This window comes from Epinephelus moara, chromosome 1, assembly GCF_006386435.1.
Source record: "Epinephelus moara isolate mb chromosome 1, YSFRI_EMoa_1.0, whole genome shotgun sequence".
Lineage (NCBI taxonomy): Eukaryota > Metazoa > Chordata > Actinopteri > Perciformes > Serranidae > Epinephelus > Epinephelus moara.
In genome coordinates this window covers 12,782,880-12,804,144 of record NC_065506.1, presented here as the reverse complement: position 1 = coordinate 12,804,144, position 21,265 = coordinate 12,782,880, and the positions used below count along the sequence as shown (strand labels likewise).

Below are 21,265 nucleotides of genomic sequence, written 5' to 3'. Positions count from 1 at the left end.
TACAGCACTTACTGGAACGGAATCTTACGGGAAATCTTCCACCTCAGTACAGAGGAGAAAGTCTGTTTGAAACATTTGTTTTGGCCGTTTAAAGTGACACCATGAGCTAAAAAGCAGCTTACAGACTCTTTATGACCTGTACAAAGGTGAAAACAATGAAATGGTTAAAGAAACTGACAAAGTCAGTCTACCAGTGACGGGAAATACTGCACAGCGTGTGAAAACTGTTGTGTAATGTCTTCTGTAGAGAAAACAGCCTAAGGGACTTCACACGGGTATTTAGGCTCGGGCTTGAGGAGCACAATTTTTAAACAGGAAACAGTCAATGAGTATGAAACAGACTTAAATGGACTTGCACTTTTATAGCATCTTCTAGTCTTCCAACCTCTCAAAGTGCTTTAACACTACTCGTTGCATTCACCCATTTGGGTACACATTCATACAGTGGTGGCAGAGGCAACCATTCACACAACAGTGGAACAGCCCCATTATCTTGCCCAAGGATACTAAGACGTGGACCGTGGGAGCTGGGGACTGAGTCACTACCACACATAAAAAATGGCTGCTCAGCACAATTTCACTTAAAGATCCAGTTTGTAAGATTTATGGACATTTAATGGTGTCCAGCGGCAAGGATTGTAAATTGCAACCAGCTGAAACTTCTCCCGATTTAAATTCCCTCTGTCTTCAGTTCAAGAGGTTTTTCCTGGAGCCGCATTATCCACAGAGGTTCTCGTTCTCTCCAAAACAAATGGACCAGGTGATTAAAACCAGTAAAAACACTGACTAAAGTAGTTTCAAATTACAAATCAGTGTTTTTTCTGCGCTGTTTGGCACGTTGCAGACGGGCTGCTTGCCCAACACCTGCGATGTGTGTTCACCTTTTTTCTCCGATAACTGAATGTGTGCTCACCTTATTTCTGTACCAGATGTTCAAGAGAATTTTACGAGGAGCCACATTATCCGCAGAGGTCTCTTCCTCGCTAAAACAGACCAACCCAATGATTTTAACCAACGAAAACACATAATAAAGCAGCTTCACATCACAAATCAGTGTTTTTTCAATGCTGTTTGGCATGTTGGAGACAGGCTGTTCCAGACATTCAGCAGGTTTTTATCGAGATTAATTATCCGCAGAGGTCTGTTCCTCTTCAAAACAAACAGACCTGGTGATTTAAACCAATAATAAAAAAAAAAAAACCTGAATAAAGCAAAAAAGAAGAAAGAAATCTGTGTTTTTCTGATGAGGAGCTTCTCATTATGGTGGCCAACACAAAAAAGCAAAAATGCAATTAGCCCTACCTAGAGCCAGTGTTTGGTTTGGCTAATGTAGAAATATGGTGGTGCAACATGATGATCTCCATAGATGAGGACCTGCTACATATGTAGATATGAATATTTTCAGGTGATGAAACTAAAGAAAACATACTTATTAAGTATACTTAGTATTTTAGTACTTAATATTCAATTTCTGCCAATATATCCCCCCAAATTTTACACACTGAACCTTTAACCTTCCCAAAGCTACTGAGCTTTACAAGCAGAAGTGAAACAATTTTAAACATCAGTCAGAAAAGAAGATCCGGTTGTTCCCAAAAAATTTTTTTACCAACAATTCTTGATGCTGCATCAGCAAGCATGGAACATGGTGTGTGCTAAAAACAAATGTGACAAAATATTCCACATTGGATTTATATTCAAGACAAGACGCAACAAGTTCAAGACTGGTGCAATGATTGTATTTTGTGGTTGAGGATTGTGCAATATGCTGCTGGATTATTTGGAAAGACTTAATTTTGATCTAAAGGGGGAGTTACAGACTTTGCCTGACCTGGTATAAATAGCACTCCCCTTTGGCAACAAACTCAAACTCTTCAAGGCACATTTTCAAATTAGAGATCTGCCGCAATTCTTGGCGCAAGCAGACGGGTAGCTTAAGTGCTAAAAGTGAGTACAGCTTAGCAGACAACACTGCTTTAAAATCTGACTCCACAATCAACAGGTGAAAAGGCCACAGAATCCAGAGTCCATACTACCTACATACAAGGTAAGAAGATTACCAAGCTGTCATTGCATCAAACTGTAATTTGGTGTTAAATGCTGTGTCTGAATGTGATGAGGCTCTTTAGAGTGGTTTGGCTTTTTTGTTTTATTTTTCTTAGGCATTTAGATCGAAAACACAACAGAGAGATGATTACATATGATCCAGAAAAGCCAGTGTGAGGGTTAGATCAACGAGTCTGAAAGTTTAATGGACATCAAATGTTCTCTTTTTTGAGACAGACTTTACAACTACACCGTGACGATAATTTCATCCTCTCTATTATCTGAGACTGTACGAACTTTGGTTCAATACTTTTGTAGGAAAACGTACGAACAGTACATGAGAACAGCCTGAGTATAACACACATGTCTCTGAACAACCACTATATGTTATGTTTGCCTATGTGCATTGGGGATGTAAATCACTAGTTTCACCCTGATATGATATTATATTGATTCTTTAGAGAATGATACGGTATTTACTGATATTACAAGGTCTGCCATGATACGGTTTTGATTCGATGCGATTTAGGGGCCTGCAATCGATATGAGATGATATTGTACGCCCATTTAACACATTTGGTTACAGAAGACGCTGCCATTCCTTTTTTTTTTGCTTTTAGCCATAAAAGGTAAAAACAACACATAAATAATATAAGTAATTGTAAATGCTTAAGTGCAGTAAAGTTTACTTTAAATTAAAATTTCATTTTAACCTTAATGCTAATCTTTTTCCTTAAACTCCAGGGTTAACTGGCTTAAAGTCCTGAGGGCAAACTTCTCCCAACAGCCATAAAACATGGATTAACATCAACATAATTCAACATACGTATCAAATTCAGCCCAGTAATAACTGTCAAGGTTCACAGACACAATTGTTTTTTGCTAGTCACCCGCTGTTAGCTTAAGCATGTTTACATTGCACAAAATTAGCTTAGCGGCTAGTGGATTTTTTTTCCTTTACTCATAGCTTAAAAAATTACATATAGCCTTATTATTTTTCTGCTCACCACTGGTTTAAGTCACTGCACTCGACAGAACAATACTGCTGAATTTCAGCCTTCATGTACGTTTTTTCAGCCTAACATCGTTAATACAGAGCGGCTAATGTTGCTGCAGTGAGAAATTAGCGGAAAGAGATACCCAACCAGGCAGGTAATGTTACGTCATATCTTATCTCATGACATCATTGTTTACATACGCCATGTTCTCTGTCTTTTGACCTTCATTTTCTCTGAAATCCAACATATTTCCACACTGCTGATGTACTGTCACGGGAGAGTGTGTAAAGCTGCCAATATTTGAACGTAAGAAGCTGCAGTAAGAGTATTTTGGGGTACTTTTATAGTACTTTTCTATGAAAAATGACTCAAACCGATTAGTCGACTACTAAAATAGTCACAGATTATTTTAATAGTCGATTAGTCCACTAATTGTGGCAGCCCTAGTCACCACACAGCATTATGGTGCCTGAACGCATCCTCTCTAGACCCTGACGGAGGACTGAAGCTTGCCCCTCGTCTGTTTAAATACAGTGTTGGTATCTGACTCATGTGACTCACCTCTTTTTGAAGATATGAAAATCAAAATTCTCAAAAACTTGTGTGACTCACCAAAGATGTCATTTCCTATCCATCCTTGGGACAGAATTCCACATTTGTGGTTTCTTGGTAATAAGAGGTGTCTGACTGTCACATTCATCATCCCTCACTCAGCTCAGTTAAATGCTGATGCGTCTGTTTAACTTCCTCTCACTGGGCAAGAGCTGATAAACTGTATGTTCTCACGTATTTCTGCTTCTGGTTGCAGACCAAAATCCAGACTTCACAGAAAGACTTTTTTGTGCCAGTTGTTTCGACATAGGCGACTGTGCACAAAATGTGTTTTCAGTTTAACTGTTGGAATGTCTCCATTTCTTCAAGCCACAACTGTTTTGGTCAACCAAAGCAAACTCAGAGTTTGCACAACAAACTAAATAAGAGTGTATGCAGTTTTATAAATCCATCTTTGTCCCATTTCATTATGCAACATCTGGCTTCTTCAATATCAGATATGCCAGTTATGTATACAGTTGACATTTGCAAATTGTATATATACACACACACACACGCACGCACGCAAGCACGCACTCACACACACACACTCTACCACAAAATTTACAGTACTGAATAAACAGAGACAACACAGTCCAGCTTCTAACGACAGCCTATATTCAAGCTATTATGCAGGTATAAAGTTCACAGATTAGGCAGGACACTTTCTTATCTCAAGGACTTTTTACAACTCAATGTTTTGGACTTTCAGCTGTTTTCCCCACCCAGGAAATCAGCCATTAACTTTGGGCTGGATCTAAAAAGGCAGGGCATAAATAGTAATCACTCTCTTCCTTCTGTCTTCTTTTTCTCTGGTTGAGACATGGGGAAGGGCTTCTTCATCAGCAAAGCAGTAGCTTTAACCTGTTTGGTTGCAGCCATCGCTGCTGTGGCCACCATTATAGCCCTGTCGGTGGTTTACGCTCAGGAGAAGGCAAAGAATGAAGTGACACCTACATCCACCGCCAGCCCCAGTACCAGCCCCCCCTCGCCCACCACACCATCCAGCCCGAAGGAGCCCTGGCAGAAATACAGACTTCCAGATTCCCTGTCTCCTGTCTCCTACAATATCACCCTGTGGCCCCGGCTAGAGCCCAACGCAGACGGCCTGTACATCTTCACTGGAAACTCCACAGTGATCTTCAGATGTGTGAAGGAGACTGATCTCATCCTCATCCACTCCAACAAGCTGAACCTCACCAGCTTCGGGGGATACTTGGCCCAGCTGAGGGGCCTAGATGGAACCACTGCGCCCAGCCTGAAAAGCACCTGGCTGGAGATTCCTACCCAGTACCTGGTGATCCAACTCAACAGCCCACTGCAGGCCAACAGCAAATACGAGCTTTTCACTGAGTTTGTTGGAGAGCTGGCCGATGACCTGGGAGGATTTTACAGGAGTGAATACATGGAAGATGGGGTGAAAAAGTATGATTTTTTTTCCATCGTTTTTACTGTAATTCATTTTAAAAATTTCTTTTAAGTTTTGAGAATGATGCCACACTGAGGATTTAAATAACATGTAAATATTAATATGGACAAATGTAGGATTTTAACACCTTGACAGCTTTACAGGCAGGCACTTAAACCAGATCCTCACTTAAAGGGATAGTTTGGATTTTTTTTAAAATGGGGTTGTATCCCCAGTCGGTGTATCAAATATGGTCGATGTCGGTGTGCCTCCCAGTTTGGTGAAGCAGGAGTGCAGACATGGAAGCTGTGGATGGGGGGCAGCAGCAAAACTTATTTTAGCTGTTTAAAAGAACATCTACAACTGTTTAAATATGCACTATATTGACGGTATTTTCACAGCTTTACCTCTCTGTCAGATTGTCCTTTCTGACACGGAAGCTGTTCACGGCTTTAGCTCCCCATCTAAGCTCTTGTCAAAGTCTCCAAACTCCATTGACAAAAACAGTAATTTTATGTCACTGAACACAGGAGCTGCTGGTCTACCGCTGCCTTGATCAGATAATTTGTGTTATTGTGTGTCTTTCTTGAACTAATTGTTTGAACACCAAAGTCACAAAATAACACAAACAAAATAACTGATTAAGGCAGGGGTAGACGAGCAGCTCCTGTGTTCAGCGACCTAAAATTGCTGTTTTTGTCTATGGAGTCTGGCTTTAAAGAGAGCAATGTTATGGCTTTATTTTCCCGTCAGAAGTTGCTGTCTGACGGTAGGGATAAAGCAGTGAAAATATTTCAAATATAGTGCACACAAAAAAAGTACCAACTCAAAATGATAGTGATTTTTTTTTTTTTTTTTAAATGTGACTTTTTTAAGTGGCTAAAATCTGTTTTGCTGCTGACCCCGTCCATAGCAATGCATCGCTTAGCTTCCATGTCGCACTCCAGCCTGCTTCTCCAATCTGGGAGAGTGCCAACCAACATCTAGTGTATGTAATACACTGGCTATGGGTAAGTTTCTCACACAACTCCACTTCAAACTATCCCTTTCAAGACAAAGTCTGGCATTTTGGGAAGTGCGCTTATTCGATTTCTTTGCTGAGAGTCAGATGAGAAGACTGATAACCATCTGAGCATGGTGTCAATCTCCTCATTTAAGTCTCAGCAAGAAAGGAATATGTGTATTTCCCAAGATATTACACAATTCCTTTAAATAAGAATAAAGATGAATCAATTATCTATTTGAATTTAAAGTTAATCTCTTCTCATCTGCATATTATAATATAATGGTGGCTATTAATGAAAAGGAATCTGTAGCTCTATATCCTCAGCAACTTAGAACTTAAAATTATTGTTTAGCAGAATAAGTTCAATGTTGCAATGTCTGTAATTTATTGATTTAAATTAACTTCGGCCCAGGATGCAAAAGCATGCTTTACAAGATAAAAAAACAACTAAAATGAAATTCTAAAACTATCTTTAAAAAACACTTAAACAGAATTTAAAATCCCAATCCAAAGTTTAGAGTGTTAAATGTACAGCCACTATGGGCAGGATTTGGAAAAGTGTCACTTTGCTTACCCCTAGTGGTTGTACAAAAAAGGACACTGTGGCAGACAGCAGTGCATATAAGCTACAGCCACTGCCAGTGGTGATATTTCTTGAACCTTTGGGTACATAATCATTTCTCTAATCCTCTATTGGGTTTTATCTATAATCCCTGTTCCAGTGCCTCTGTCCAGCTCTGGGTCCCCTGGACCCCTCAGGATTCCCTGCTCTTCAGCACCCCTGTAATTAACTGCTACACAGCTCATTAACAGCCTAGAAATATTTCAGTTAATAAAATGAGATGTATTCTTACAATTCCTGAGAGGGAGAAGTGAAAAAGACAAGCTTAGGGAAAGTGGGTACACCACAAAACTAACAACCACCTTATTACAGAATAATAAGGTGGCAGTAGCTCAGTCCATAGGGACTTGGGTTGGGAACCGGAGGGTTGCCGGTTCAAGTCCCTGTCCGGACCAAATATGGAGCGTGGACTGGTGTCAGTTCACCTCCTGGGCACTGCCGCGCTGCCCTTGAGCAAGGCAAAGGTGAAAGGTGAAAGTGACGCCTGTCCAAGGCAGCCCCCTCACTCTGACATCTCTCTACTTTGTGCATGTATAGGTCCTGTTTGTGCATGTGTGTGTATTTTGGACCTGTGTGTTTATGACAACAGAGTGAAAAAATTGAATTTCCCCTCAGGGGGATTAATAAAGTATATTAAGTAAAAAATTTAAAAATTAAAAAAAAAAAAAAACTCAGAAGAGATTGAACAGGGACTACAGTGTGAGAGTATCTAAGGATTGAGGGTTAACTTTTGATGTGGGTGTTAATTATGAGTATCTGCTGTTGTCAGAGTTGTGGCCACGACTCAAATGCAGCCAACAGATGCCAGGAAAGCCTTCCCCTGCTTCGATGAGCCCGCTATGAAAGCTGTCTTTCACATGACTCTCATTCACCCCCATGACACTGTGGCTCTGTCCAACGGCATGAACTACGGCAAGTATCAGTGTGTATCAGTGCCCAGTGCAGCATTTTACATGTGAACTGTCTATGTGCAACGTTTCTCAGTGACACAAAACTTAAAGTGCAACATACCTGTCCTCAACTACATTTTTGTATGTCCAAATTTAATTTACAACAACAGCAAACCTAAAATTTTCTGCTTCATACAGTAGCTTATTTGTCCTTATTTTTTCATTTGTAATTAACCTGTTGCTGTCTCTTTCCCCACACAGAGCCTGTCAACGCTCCTGTGGACGGACACATTCAGACAAGCTTTGAACCCACCCCGATTATGTCAACCTACTTGCTGGCTTTTGTTGTGTCAGATTTTGCATTCAATACATCGACTCCTGATGCAGAAGTTTTGGTAATTATTTATAACATCTTACAGTTGAAACCCTGCAGATGGATATGGGTACACAACATCTACAATATTCACATTCATAGGTCTTTAATGAACATGTGCCCAACTTATCTGATCTGTACGCTGATGCCCAGTTTGAGAGGGAACATAAGGAGAATTGCTGCATTAATTTCAGGAAGTAATGCATGAAACGTAATATAATTGATTTCCATGGCATTCAAGGTGTTTGGTGGAATAGGTCCACTGTGAACCTGGTCCCCTCATACCATGGATTAGTCCACTAAACAGGTGCTTTGAAAGTATTGACTGGACCATACAGTGGTCTAATTTTAATTGTGTATCTATGCATCTATTTCAGATTTAACAGTTTCTGTTTGTATAATTGATTGGGTTAGGGTTAGCAGTTTTATTAACCACTGCCACAATGACGACTACCAATACAAATACAAGATGTTGGCTTGTCTGTCGTTTGCCTTCCTGGTGGTCACAGTGTTTCTGTGCTGCCCTCTGCTGGAGTTAAAGCTCAGCTCAGGTCTCTGGTTTACCTTACCTTTTTATTCTTTCAAATTAATAAGGGACCGTTTGTGTTTAGATCAGGATCTGGGCTCGCAGGAAGGCTATAGAGGAGGGCCAGGGAAACTATGCCCTAGAGAAGACTGGGCCCATACTGGCATTTTTTGAGAAGTACTACAACTCTTCTTACCCTCTGAGCAAGTCAGGTAGGAACCACACACACACACACACAAACACATACACAAAACGGGAAAACAAGAATAATCTGTCTACAGAAACTGCATTTTTACATTAAATACTGTAACTGTTTATAGACCAGATCGCACTTCCTGACTTCAGTGCTGGAGCCATGGAGAACTGGGGCCTGATCACCTACAGAGAAACTGCCCTCCTATATAATCAAGGCGTGTCATCCAATGGAGACAAGGAGTGGGTGGCAACAGTCATCTCGCATGAGCTCGCTCATATGGTATGAGGACATTCAGTGGTGTACTGCCAGTCATATCTTTGATACTAACTGTGTCTAGCTTTGAAATGGGTTTTAAAAACCTGGAATTAAAATGAAGCTCTGTCCTCTCAGTGGTTTGGAAACTTGGTGACCACGAGGTGGTGGAATGACCTGTGGCTCAATGAGGGCTTTGCCACATACGTCTCTTATCTTGGAGCCAACTATGCTGAACCACTGTGGAATATGGTGAGTTGTGTTCTCTTGTGGAAACACTTCCAGGTTGAGACCTGCTGGATATACTGAACATACATGTTGATCGGAAATTGTGTCCGCTCATGCCATAATGCAAAACATAACAAATATTTCTCTGTGTATTTTCCAGACAGATTTAATAGTTCTGAATGAGATCATTGGTGTGATGGGTGTGGATGCCTTGGCCTCCTCCCACCCCCTCTCCTCCCAAGAGGAGGACGTCCTGACGCCAGCGGACATCGGTCAACTGTTTGACTCCATCACATACAGCAAGGTGCGGTATAATTGAGGACAACACATCACAACTTCCTCACCCGAATGTATTGTGACTGAATGAATTAAGTGAGTGACCCTAATCAAGGACTCCTGACACTCTTTGGGAGCTACAGAATTAAAGTCCGAATGAATCACTGATCCTCATTAACAGAATGCTGTAATTCTGTCCCATCTTATATATCACCCACTGACACTGCTAATATCCTCATGTGTTTCATTACAGGGAGCTTCAGTCCTCAGGATGCTCTCAGAGTTTATCACTGAGACTGTCTTTTCCAAAGGACTTAGTGTGAGTACAACAGATTAAAATTTGTTAAGTATTTTGTTAATGTTCTTGGAACACAATTTTGTGAACATCAACTGATTCTTTTGTTCACCACAAAACACACAACTCGAGCATAACCAGTAGGTCATTATCTGTCTGCAGACATACTTAGAGGAGTTCAAGTACAAGAACGCAGTCTACACAGACCTCTGGAAGCACCTGCAAATGGTAAGATAGCATCATCATAATGACTACTTATGCTCCACAAAACAGCTACTTCAAATGAAAATGCCTTTAAAATCATTGTGAGGTACCTATTCATTTATGTTAAAGGTCCAATGTGTAGGATTTAAGGGGAAATATTGGCAGCAGAGGAATATAATATAACAAGTATGTTTTCTTTTGTGTATATTCACCTGAAATTAAGAATCGTCGTGTTTTTGTTACCTTAGAATGAGCCGTTTATTTCTACATAGGGAGCAGGTCCTCATCCACAAATATGGCCATGTTGTACTGCCATGTTTCTACAGCAGCCCAGAACAAACAAACCAAACACTGGCTCTAGATAGGACTATTTGCATTTTCGTGTTGGCTACAGAGTGCACAGTCCCTCTGCGACAAGAGCGTCGGACACACTGAATTTTTACATTAACTGCTTTATTCAGTGCTTTTACCAGTTTAAATCAGTGGGCCCATTGTTTTGGAGAGGAGGAGACCTCTATGGATAATTTGGCTCCCGGTAAAAACCTCCTGAACTGGATCTTAAGTTATCACAGAAAAAAGATGAGCACACTGTCTCTGACATGCCAAATAGCACCAGAGAAACACTGATTTGTAACATGAAATTCCTGTATTCATTATTTTTACTGGTTTAAATCACTGGGTGCATTTGTTTCTGAGAGGGGGAGATCTCTGCTGAATAATGAACACTGAAGGAAATCTTAGTAGGATCATTTTTAGCTGGTTGCGATTTACAATCCTCACTGCTACATTAAGTTAATTGGTGACTCTAAATTGTCCGTAGGTGTGAATGTGAGTGTGAATGGTTGTCTGTCTCTATGTGTTAGCCCTGCGATAGTCTGGGGACCTGTCCAGGGTGTACCCTGCCTCTTACCCGATAGGCTCCAGCCTCCCCACGACCCCTAACAGGATGAGAAGTTATGTAAAATTAATGACTGCTAGATGCTGTTAAATCCCCCTTAATGTTAAACAGTGCTCCTTAAAGCAGGAATAATCTTTTTTTTTTTCTAACTTCAGGGTAGTCCAACAAGCTGTTAACACAAAACTGATGTATTATCACCTCGCTGGCTAATGTGTTAGCAAACAGCTGCTTTTTACAACATCCAGCAGCAGACAAGCATTAATATTCATTTGGAGTCATGTTTCTGGGTACCAGAAAAATCAAGGTTCAATATTCACTCTCCTATTAGCTTGATTTTGGTCTTCACCAACTCCTGAAGGAAATATCTGGCTCTTTAGCTGCTAAATTCTCCACTACATTCACCATGCTAGTGGCTAACTTGTTTTCTCTCGTTTTTCTGTTGTTTGGCAAATGGCAGGCAACATAAGTCTACAATGACTTCATATTATCATATTCATATCTTGATATAAAATATTGATCAGTGCAGCTGTGAAGTGTTATTATGTAACTTTTGAAAGAAAAAGTGAGCATGTGCTTCTTCGAATTTATTAGACACAGAACGCCTTTGCATAGTTCAGTCTGCCGGGTGCTACAGCCTGTTCTGGTATGACTTATAGGAATACTTTACCCCCAAACAACCATCTGTGTATCAGTTAATCATCCTGTGTTATGTTCAATTTGTGAAGAAAAGTTTGTTTATTCTTGCATGCCTCTGGTGGATGAAGAATCCAAAACAAAGAAATTCTTGATGAGTTGAAGTCATTGGCAACCACATTTACCAGCATCACAACTATAGCAAAGCATCCTTTTATAGACTCTCACACAACTCTTGCAATCCAAGTCTCATCAATCCAGTTTTATGCTCAGTACTTCCCAAACAGGCAGTTCTTTCTAGCGGGCAACTGAACTATGCTTTCTTCAGAGCCAGACTCCATTAACAAAAACGATAACTTTATCTTGCCGAACACGGGAGCTGCTGGTGTATTGCTGTCTCAATTGGTAGTTTTTGGTGTTATTGTGTGACTTTGGTGAATTCAAACTAACTTTTTAAAGCACCAAATCACACAATAACACAATCAAACCATCAGTATAGACTCTAGTAGACCAGCTGCTCCCATGTTCAGTGAGGAAAAAGGTCATGACACCTTGAAGAAATATTAAAATATCTAAAAAAGTAAAAGAATTCCTCTGCAGGGAGCAGCAAAGAGTCATAATACTATATAGTAATATTTTAATGTTCCTTTTATCAGGCAGTGGATGAAGCAGGTATAGATCTGCCCCACTCTTTGGAGGATATCATGAACCGCTGGATACTACAGATGGGTTTCCCAGTGGTCACCATTGACACCCAGACCGGAAAAATTACCCAGCAACACTTCCTGTTGGACCCAGACTCTGAAGTTGACAGACCCTCACCATACAAGTAGGAAACATTCTTAATGTTTCATGTGAATGTGCTGAATATACTGTATGTGCTCATATTTAACCCTGTCATAAGAAACTCACCTGCTCTCTCCATATACTCTGTGTTTATGTACACATGTATGGCTGGATGGATGTGGCTCTAGTTATGAGTGGATTGTCCCCATTACATGGATTAAGTCTGGCGGAGCTGAAGAGATGTTCTGGCTTCTTGACAAAGAAGGTAAGATTTATTTCAGGTGTACGTTCAGAGCATTGCAAGGCTGAAGACCACAGTAAAAAGAGATGCTTTATTTGTCTCCATCCAAACAGCAACAAACACAAATATGACTCTTGGTGCTAATGAGTGGTTGGTGGCCAACATAAATATGAGGGGCTTCTACAGAGTCAACTATGACTCTGAAAACTGGGAGCGTCTCCTCGCCAAGCTGAGCTCCGAACATCAGGTACAACACCTCCCACTGGAAAGAATGCTTTAAAAGAATCATCCAAGCCTCCAAGCTCAATTCCTTGTTTACTTTTCAGGATATTCCATTGATCAACCGAGTTCAAATTATCGATGATGCCTTTAACTTTGCAAGGTGAGGGTTTTTTTTTGTTTTTGTTCTTTTTTTTTTTCTTTCAAAGCATTGTTGTCAAACATTGAAATAGAGAGCTGAACAATTGTATGTGCCATATTCAGGGCAAAGATGGTGAACACAACTCTGGCTCTGACAACTACCAAGTTCCTAAATAAAGAGGTCGAATACATGCCCTGGGAGACAGCCCGCCGCAACTTGAACTACTTCTTCCTAATGTTCGACCGCAGTGAAGTGTATGGACCCATGCAGGTTTGTGATAAATGGTCATAATTTCTCATGTTTCTTCAATAAATTAATTCCAATGCTGACCCCCAAAAGCTGTTTATGAAGGAATGCAGATTGGTTAACATGGGGAAAAAAACAACCCAAATGAAATAAATGTTTGCCTTGTAAGTTTTGGCAAACCACGAATATGTTACATTGGCATGCTATTAAGTCGCTGATTCGTTAAAAATGTACATTTCAACAGCGATGTGGTTAATGCATAGTTCAGTTTAGGCATAGAAACCACTTGGTTATGGTTAGAGAAAGATAATGTTTTGGCTCAAAATACCAGGATTTGGGGGAAACAGTTCCAGCAGGTAAACCAGTGATTGTTTTTAGTAAAAAACACCTGCTTTTTGTGCCCAGAAAGCCGCTAAAAGCACAGCAACTGGTTGGTACAAAACACCTACATTTGGTGCCAACAAAGTTGCTGGAAAAACAGGAACAGGTCTCTACACAACACCCATGTTTGGTGCTAAATCACAACTGGTGCTGTTGTTTGTTGGTCTCCAATGGTTTGCTGCAGTGGTCCGCAGCCTGGCACACATCTTACCTAGGTGTCATGCCATCCACCATCCCCTCCATCTCCAGATGACAAAGTCAGATCATACTACATCACTTTGAAAATCCTTGAAATGATACGTATGGAACATGCAAATATAATGTTTGCAGAAATGTACAATACCCACTTTTTCTTCTGACAGATGGGCTGGGAAAGATATAACTTGACATATGCAACACAATTTGAATGCATGTCTTTGAGTAATCATTTCTGGATGCCATACATCTCTATGTTTGACAGTAATTTAACAAAATGTGTGTATCTTCATCCCTCAGGCTTACCTAAAGAAACAGGTCACCCCTCTGTTTAACTACTTCAAAGAGCTCACTCTCAACTGGACAGACATCCCAAAAAAGCACACTGACCAGTAAGAATGTTAACATGTGTAAACATCTGTTTCAAACCATGTCTGTTTCACTCTTTTGAACATCTGTAGTAACCTTTGAGACAATCACTGCAGCAGGATTTGGTGGATACACGATCCTCCTGTCACAATGTTACAATGATCACCTGAAGATCAGACTCCAATTTGTGTGTTTGGTTGTTATAATTAATCATCATGGTATCAAGACTAGACTGATGTTTGACCTGCAAACCCCCGAGAGCAGTATTTACAGGATGATACCTTCATCTGGGGGTTTCCTGAAGGCAAACTCTGACAAGCACAAGATTCACAAAAAACTCAAATAAAATCTTTTCTTTTTTTTCAATATTGACAATTTACATTGCAATAGTAAGCCAGATCCCCGAGGATTAATGCAATGTAGATTAGATGAAACTTTAATTATCCCCACAAGAAAACTAGATAATTCCCAAAGACTCTACCCATCCTCTCTTATAAAACTCTTCCCAAGCTGTACCTCAAGTAACCTTCTCCACGCTGTGTCTCTTTAAGGTGTTTACTCTAATTTACATTAATCCTCAATGACATATATTTGACCTTTTGAGTCTTTATTTTCTTTTTCACCTACATTCTCTCTCTAGGAAAACTTCTGTGTAGATCCACTGAAAAGCTGCACTGTTTATAAAAATAATAAACAGTGCAGAAATAAATAAATTATGTTACACATAACACACAATACTGGTAAAAGAAGGTACACCACTGGTAAAAATAAACCTGAAAAAAGAGACTACAAGGATGGAAGTGCAGCATCTCACACATGGGAATCTTACTCTCTTGCCACTAACTTGCAGACTTCTGAGGTCCTTAGGTTTGACCCTTCTCAAACATTCTTTTGACCGTTGTATTATCTCATGTCCAGGTACAACCAGATAAATGCTATCTCCTTGGCCTGCAACACTGGTGTGGAAGGTTGTAAGGAGCTGACCACTGGCTGGTTCAGAGAGTGGATGAAAGACCCAGCTATCAACAAGTATGTTCACATCCCACACTTTCCTTTCTTTCTTTCTTTCTTTTCCATACTCTCTCAAAGTGGACATAGACAAGTTCTTTTGCTTTAACGTATCAATTTGAAGTGAATGTTGATAGTACAGTGTAATCACTATAGAATAGTGACACCATCTGTGTTGAGGTTGGTTTCCTTTAGCCTTGCCTTCACTATACAGTTCTGTCTGCCGCAATCACTTGGGAAAATGATTGATTTACAGCACAAAGGAAGTGCATCAACCATTGTGTAACCAAAACAGGAAGAGGACGGCACTATCGTTTTCCCCGGTAGCCATTGGTAGCTATCCTCAGTTAACAGGGAGTATCAATATTAGCCCCAGCAGTGGAAATGACAGACAGTAGAACAATTGAAGTAACAATGAAAAACAGAATGCAGTGTGTTGTTGGTAGTTTCAGGCTCTGAGGAAAGAGGAAAGCGATCTGATTTTCTTTGCAACAGTGGCACCAACAATAAACCACTTGGAAATGTTGGGGTGTGGGGATGGGTTCTGTTGAAAAGTTGCCACTCTGAAATTTTCCTAAACATGTTAGTGCAGCAGTTGTTTACATTTTAATTCTCAAATTGTCATTGCTTTATACTCAACCTACCTGATTTCTTCCCTAGCCACTGCTGTCATTGCCTTTGACTCTCTATCATCTTTATCAATTTTTTTTAGCATTAATCCCAACTTGAAGTACACAGTGTACTGCAGTGCGATTGCAGCAGGAGGAGTGGATGAGTGGGACTTTGCTTGGTCCATGTACAAGAACGCCACCATCGCTTCAGAGGCTGATAAACTCATGTCCGCTCTGTCCTGCACCAAACAGCCCTGGCTGCTGAACAGGTCAGTATGATAAACTCATGTCCGCTCTGTCCTGCACCAAACAGCCCTGGCTGCTGAACAGGTCAGTAGTGTTACCATCATGCTGGATAATGTTTGTTTTCCATCATTGGTCTCCTTCAGGTCATTTTGTACTCTGCAGCATGTTCTGAGTGCACAATGAATAAACAAAGACCCTTTGTATTTAATCTTTAGAATCAAATTTTTTAATCATTTTAACTCACCTGTGCAGACGGAGAATGGTTACTGCAGGGTTTTGATGGTCCTGCGTTAAACATTGCTGCACAGTAGGCTTTTGTCCTCACTCTGTGTGTGTTTCAGGTATCTTGAGTATTGTCTGGACCCAAAGATGATCCGTAAGCAAGATGCCACCTCCACCATCATTTCCATTGCTAGTAACCCCATTGGTCAACCTCTGGCATGGGACTTTCTCAGAGCCAAATGGGACTATATATACAATGAGTGAGTTTTCCCTGATGCACTTATGTTTATAATGTTACAGTAAACTCAGCTGGTAGAGGTCAGGGTTAAACATGATGCCACAGAGGCAAAAGGATGATTTTTAGGTGGTGTTTGTCCAGACTACATTATCTGTCTAAAAACTTTTGGATGGTTTGCCGTGAAACTTGGCACAGATGTCCACAGTGTCCAAAGGATGAATCTTGGATGGTTTGGTAATCCTCTGATTTTTATCTAACAACATTTTACTTTGTCCAATACTTTGGTTTACGACCAAATCCTAGCAACTAATGCCATTCCCATCAAGATGTAATCCTCTGCTAGTTAGCATTAACATGCTAACATGCTAAATGGTGAACATGGTAAACATTATACCTGTTAAACATCTGCATGTTAGCACTGCCACTGTGAGTAGATTAGCATGCCAGCTGTAGCATTTAGTTCAAAGTTTCACTTTGCCTGAATACAGCCTCACTGAGCCGTTAGCATGGCTGTAGACTTTCAGTTTTGTCTATTTAGTCATGATATCAAAATGTCCAACAGTTCTGGTTACGCAGCCTGTAGATGTTTGCAAAATGACCAAAGCCTGTCTTGTTTTTGCCTTTTCTTCAGGTATGGTGGTGGAGCATTTTCCTTTGGAGGGCTAATTAATGGAGTGACCCAACGATTCTCCTCTGAGTTTGAATACAATCAGGTACAGTTTTTGTAATATTTGTGGATGCTTACTGTAGGACCTAATGACCTAGCGTGTCATTTCATAAAGTTAAAAAAGTGTTGTAATATTGGCAACAAGACTAATGCTTGCAAGGTGCTGTGCATCAGGTACGGTACAAGCATGAACTCCATGCATTGTTATGTAGATACAAATGTAGAAAACGCGTTCTTATATCCCAGTAACGCCCTCCCCTCGTTCCTCTCCAGTTGCTGCAGTTCAAAGAAGACAACGCAGAGCAGTTGGGCACAATTGCCACGTCTCTTGATCACGCACTGGAGAGAACCAAGGCCAACATGAACTGGGTGGCCATGAACAAGGAACAGGTGCTCAACTGGTTTACCGATGAAACTTCTTCTGCGGTTTAACACTCTCCACAGTTTTCAAATGTATGATTGTTTCACTGACTTTTACTCCAGCTGGAACCAAATGTATTACTATAAATGTTCTGAATGTGATGGAGCTTTTTTAAAATATAAAGTTTATTTGATTATTTTTATGAATAAAGACTATTTGATACCAAAATCTGGTTTTATATGTGGAAAATATTTTTAAACACTGTACATACTGTCAACATTTGAAAGGTTTTGTAGGAATAAATGTCACAACACAGAAGTGTGATATTCTGTGCTCACCCATATATTTTTGCATCTTGTGTCATTCTATGAAATAAAAGCCATAATAAGATTTTTTTTTTATCTGCACATTTAAATAGTATTTTGAATCAGCTTGGATGTTTATCTCCTCTGAAAGAAACAGCGAGAAGACAGAAACTTTCTTTGAGGCCATCCTGGAGATTTTACAAAGGTTGTGACCCCAGTTTGTGTTCTGTAAGAAAATATGCAACTCAGGGAAAATAAAGTCCATTTAAATGTGAAATGCACAACTAAAAAATAAAAGTCCACACAGTTTTAGTTATTAAGCCTATATATTGTTGCTCCAGGCATCTCAGGAACATCATAGATCACAGTGTTGACATAGCAACAGTGTAAAAAATCAATCCACAAAGTCTATCTTCAAAGACTAAGACACAATTTGCCCATATTAAGTTATAAATTATACATGGACACTACAGAGAAACAACTTTGGACAGGAAGTGACAATCTGAACTGGAAGTGAAATAAAACCAGTTCAGCAGCATGTTGGCCAAGTTTCTGATCTTAAAGGGATAGTTCGGATCTTTTAAAGTGGGGCTGTGTGAGTAACTTATCCATAGTCAGTGTATTACATAGATGGTGGTCAGCACACTCCCAGATTGGAGAAGCAGGCTGGAGTCCAACACAGAAATTCAGCAATCTATTGCTGTTTATTTTAATAATGTTTAATAACATTTAATAATGTTAATGTTTACTTTTGATACAAGTCAGAGGATCACCAAAGTCATCACAGTCCACAAGGGGGACATAAATGTATGTACCAAATGTTATGGCCATCCAGTGGTTGTTGAAACATTTCATTCAAACCCAAAAATGTGAACCTTGTGGTCAGTGTTGTTACTCAAAAAAGTTATGTATTACACATTACACATTACTTAGGAAGAAAGTAATCCCTTACTTTACTTGATTACTCCCTGGAGAAACTAATTACTTACAATACTCGTTACATTACTAGTTACTCTGTAACTAACTAACTAACTCTGTCTCCCATCAGTGTAATTGTAGCAATGACTGAAATCCATTATGCTATTAGGCTGTTGCATGAGGTGTCAGGCCAGAGCTTCTTGTTCATTGCACAGCTTGTTCACAAGGTAGGCCCCTAAGCAGACTTCCCTCTTTCTCTCCTTAAAGGGATAGTGCACCCAAAAATGAAAATTCAGCCATTATTTACTCACCCATATGCTGACGGAGGCCCTGGTGAAGTTTTAGAGTCCTCACATCCCTTGCGGAGATTGGCGGGGGGAGCGGCTAGCACACCTAATGGCTGACGGCGCCCCAGACTAACGTCCAAGAACACAAAATTGAATCCACAAAGTATCTCCAACATGCTCATCCGAAAAACGTCATATGAACTCTGTTTTTAGCCTCGCTGTAGCCTGTAGCTCTGACTGCTTCTCTGTGCTCCGCGCTCATGTGTGCGCTCTTGCGCGAGACCAGCGAAAGCATGAGCTTTGCTTACCCGTGTTTACATCACGTGACACATGCACCACAGGGGGAGACAGCAGTAACCACAGTAGCTAAAAGATAATGTGCACTACGGTCTTTTAGCAAAGGACAGCCCAACATGTCTGAAGACTTTGAAATTGAGGAGGAACAGCATTTCTTTGTTGAGCCGTATTTGTTTGAGCCCGAGTATACGGACGGAACTCAGGCTACTGGACGAAGCAGCCGCCGCAGCTCATGAGCCTAACCCTCAGCCAGCCGCAGAATACCGGAGTCGAGCACTGGAAACCTGGTGGTGTAGTTGTTTCAAATGCAAAGCAATGCCAACGGATGAGGAAAGTCTTTGCTGCTCAGACTGGGAATTGGCGATGCCTGCACTTGAGAATCTGGACATCAGTACTGACGAGACTGCTGCTCTTCAGAGACCGTGCATCACCGATCACCCTGAGCGCGCACATGTGAGCGCGGAGCACAGAGAAGCAGTCAGAGCTACAGGCTACAGTGAGGCTAAAAACATATGACGTTTTTCGAAACAACTTTTTACGTCGGGGCTTCAGGACATTTGGATCACTACGGATGAGCATGTCGGAGATAATTTGTGGTTTCAATTTTGTGTTCTTGGACGTTTGTCTGGGGCGCCGTATGCCATTAGGTGTGCTAGCCGCTCCCCCCGTCGATCTCCGCAAGGGATGTGAGGATTCTAAAACTTCACCAGGGCCTCCGTCGGCATATGGGTGAGTAGATAATGGCTGAATTTTCATTTTTGGGTGCACTATCCCTTTAAGTATTTGCAGGGTTTCCGCCAGAGAAGTTGTTATGCCAGGCGGGGGGTGGTTACCGTGTGTAAAGGTGTTATGATTATATTACTTGCCCACTGCCTCACAGTCATTTAGTTCATTTTTGCATATCAGCGCCACATTCATCAAATAATGAGATAATAGGTATGAGACAATATGAGTCCATAGAGAATCTGTATAATCAGTCGGTCATGAAACAAGCAACAAAAATCTCTTCAGGCTCTACTCACCCACTGTCCTCTGAATACGAACTTCTCCCATCAGGAAGAAGATTTCGTATACCAAAGTGCAAAACAAACCGCCTCAAATTATCATTTGTTCCAGCCAGCGTTGCCAGGTGGGAAATGTAGGATTATCGTACCAGAGACTCAAAATTATCGTATTTTGAGGGAAATTATCGTAAATCCGTCATAACCAAAATAACAATCCTACTGATGCGCTATAGGCAATTATACAACAGTTAGTTTCGACCGAGTAATTTGATTGGATGAGAGGCATTCCGTCCGTGAGTGCTGATAACATCACTGGGACATGTAACAGTAAAATCACATGTAACAGTAAAATCACTCCGCTCACATAATATAATATTATAATATAATATAAATTAAACCTTTAATTAACCAACTGTCACACTCGCTACATTGATGCAAACTGACACTATAGCGTTACACCAAGAAGATGGATATTTTCCTCAAAATTACATTTAATTTAATAATTATGAGTGGTCGTCAGGAGAGGACGAGGAAAAGGAAAGCCAGGACTCTTCTGTGCAGACCTCCAGGTATGTTTGTGTAACATCAGCCGAGCTTGACACACTGGAGAGGAGCAAAAATTAAGCGAACACGGTCAGGAGTTATCAATGATCATCTAGTCTCGCCACCAGACAATCAGAGATCTCCGCCTTCTGATAGTCTGGGGACACTCCTTTCTAAAGTGTGTTTAACACACCGGCGAAAACGGCCGGCAACAAAGCAATGCCTCTTGCATTTTTGAAAAGGACACACCCTCCCGGAAATGTGCACTCCTCCTTTTCTCGTCCGCAAGGAAACAAACACACAGAGAGCTTGAAAATGGATGCCGAGAGATTAAACTCCGTTTTATCAAACATGTGCTCATCCGTGAAATTTTTTTTTTTTCCAGCGGATGTCTTAGTTACAACATGATTGAGCTAACTGGAGTAGTTTCATGTTGTATCCGACAACGGGAGGCTTTTAACAGATGACGTCCTGTTACCTTTGCTGCTGCTGTTAGCTGTCCCTGTCAGCTGCAGGCACTGATGCTTTCTAGACATC

At 40.7% G+C, this 21,265-nt stretch overlaps 1 protein-coding gene across 2 annotated transcripts in view; it reads left to right on the top strand.

Moving 5' to 3' along the window:
* Positions 1-1,899: 1,899 nt before the first annotated feature.
* Positions 1,900-21,265, top strand: part of LOC126406278 (aminopeptidase Ey-like) — a 73,190-nt gene continuing 53,824 nt past the window's right edge. Inside the window, exons 1-21 of one of the 2 annotated variants that reach the window (XM_050070483.1) lie at positions 1,900-2,047; positions 4,457-5,060; positions 7,441-7,583; positions 7,823-7,956; positions 8,546-8,672; positions 8,781-8,935; positions 9,047-9,160; positions 9,297-9,440; positions 9,666-9,731; positions 9,870-9,935; positions 12,099-12,271; positions 12,417-12,493; positions 12,583-12,716; positions 12,796-12,851; positions 12,953-13,100; positions 13,953-14,044; positions 14,940-15,050; positions 15,742-15,909; positions 16,228-16,368; positions 16,978-17,059; positions 17,287-17,600. In XM_050070483.1, coding sequence (XP_049926440.1) covers positions 4,459-5,060; positions 7,441-7,583; positions 7,823-7,956; positions 8,546-8,672; positions 8,781-8,935; positions 9,047-9,160; positions 9,297-9,440; positions 9,666-9,731; positions 9,870-9,935; positions 12,099-12,271; positions 12,417-12,493; positions 12,583-12,716; positions 12,796-12,851; positions 12,953-13,100; positions 13,953-14,044; positions 14,940-15,050; positions 15,742-15,909; positions 16,228-16,368; positions 16,978-17,059; positions 17,287-17,445 — 2,892 coding nt within the window. In that variant the 5' untranslated portion in view covers positions 1,900-2,047; positions 4,457-4,458 and the 3' untranslated portion in view covers positions 17,446-17,600. Of the gene's footprint in view, positions 2,048-4,456; positions 5,061-7,440; positions 7,584-7,822; positions 7,957-8,545; positions 8,673-8,780; positions 8,936-9,046; positions 9,161-9,296; positions 9,441-9,665; positions 9,732-9,869; positions 9,936-12,098; positions 12,272-12,416; positions 12,494-12,582; positions 12,717-12,795; positions 12,852-12,952; positions 13,101-13,952; positions 14,045-14,939; positions 15,051-15,741; positions 15,910-16,227; positions 16,369-16,977; positions 17,060-17,286; positions 17,601-21,265 lie in introns of those variants that run through there. The other variant, XM_050070560.1, reaches the window with a different exon arrangement.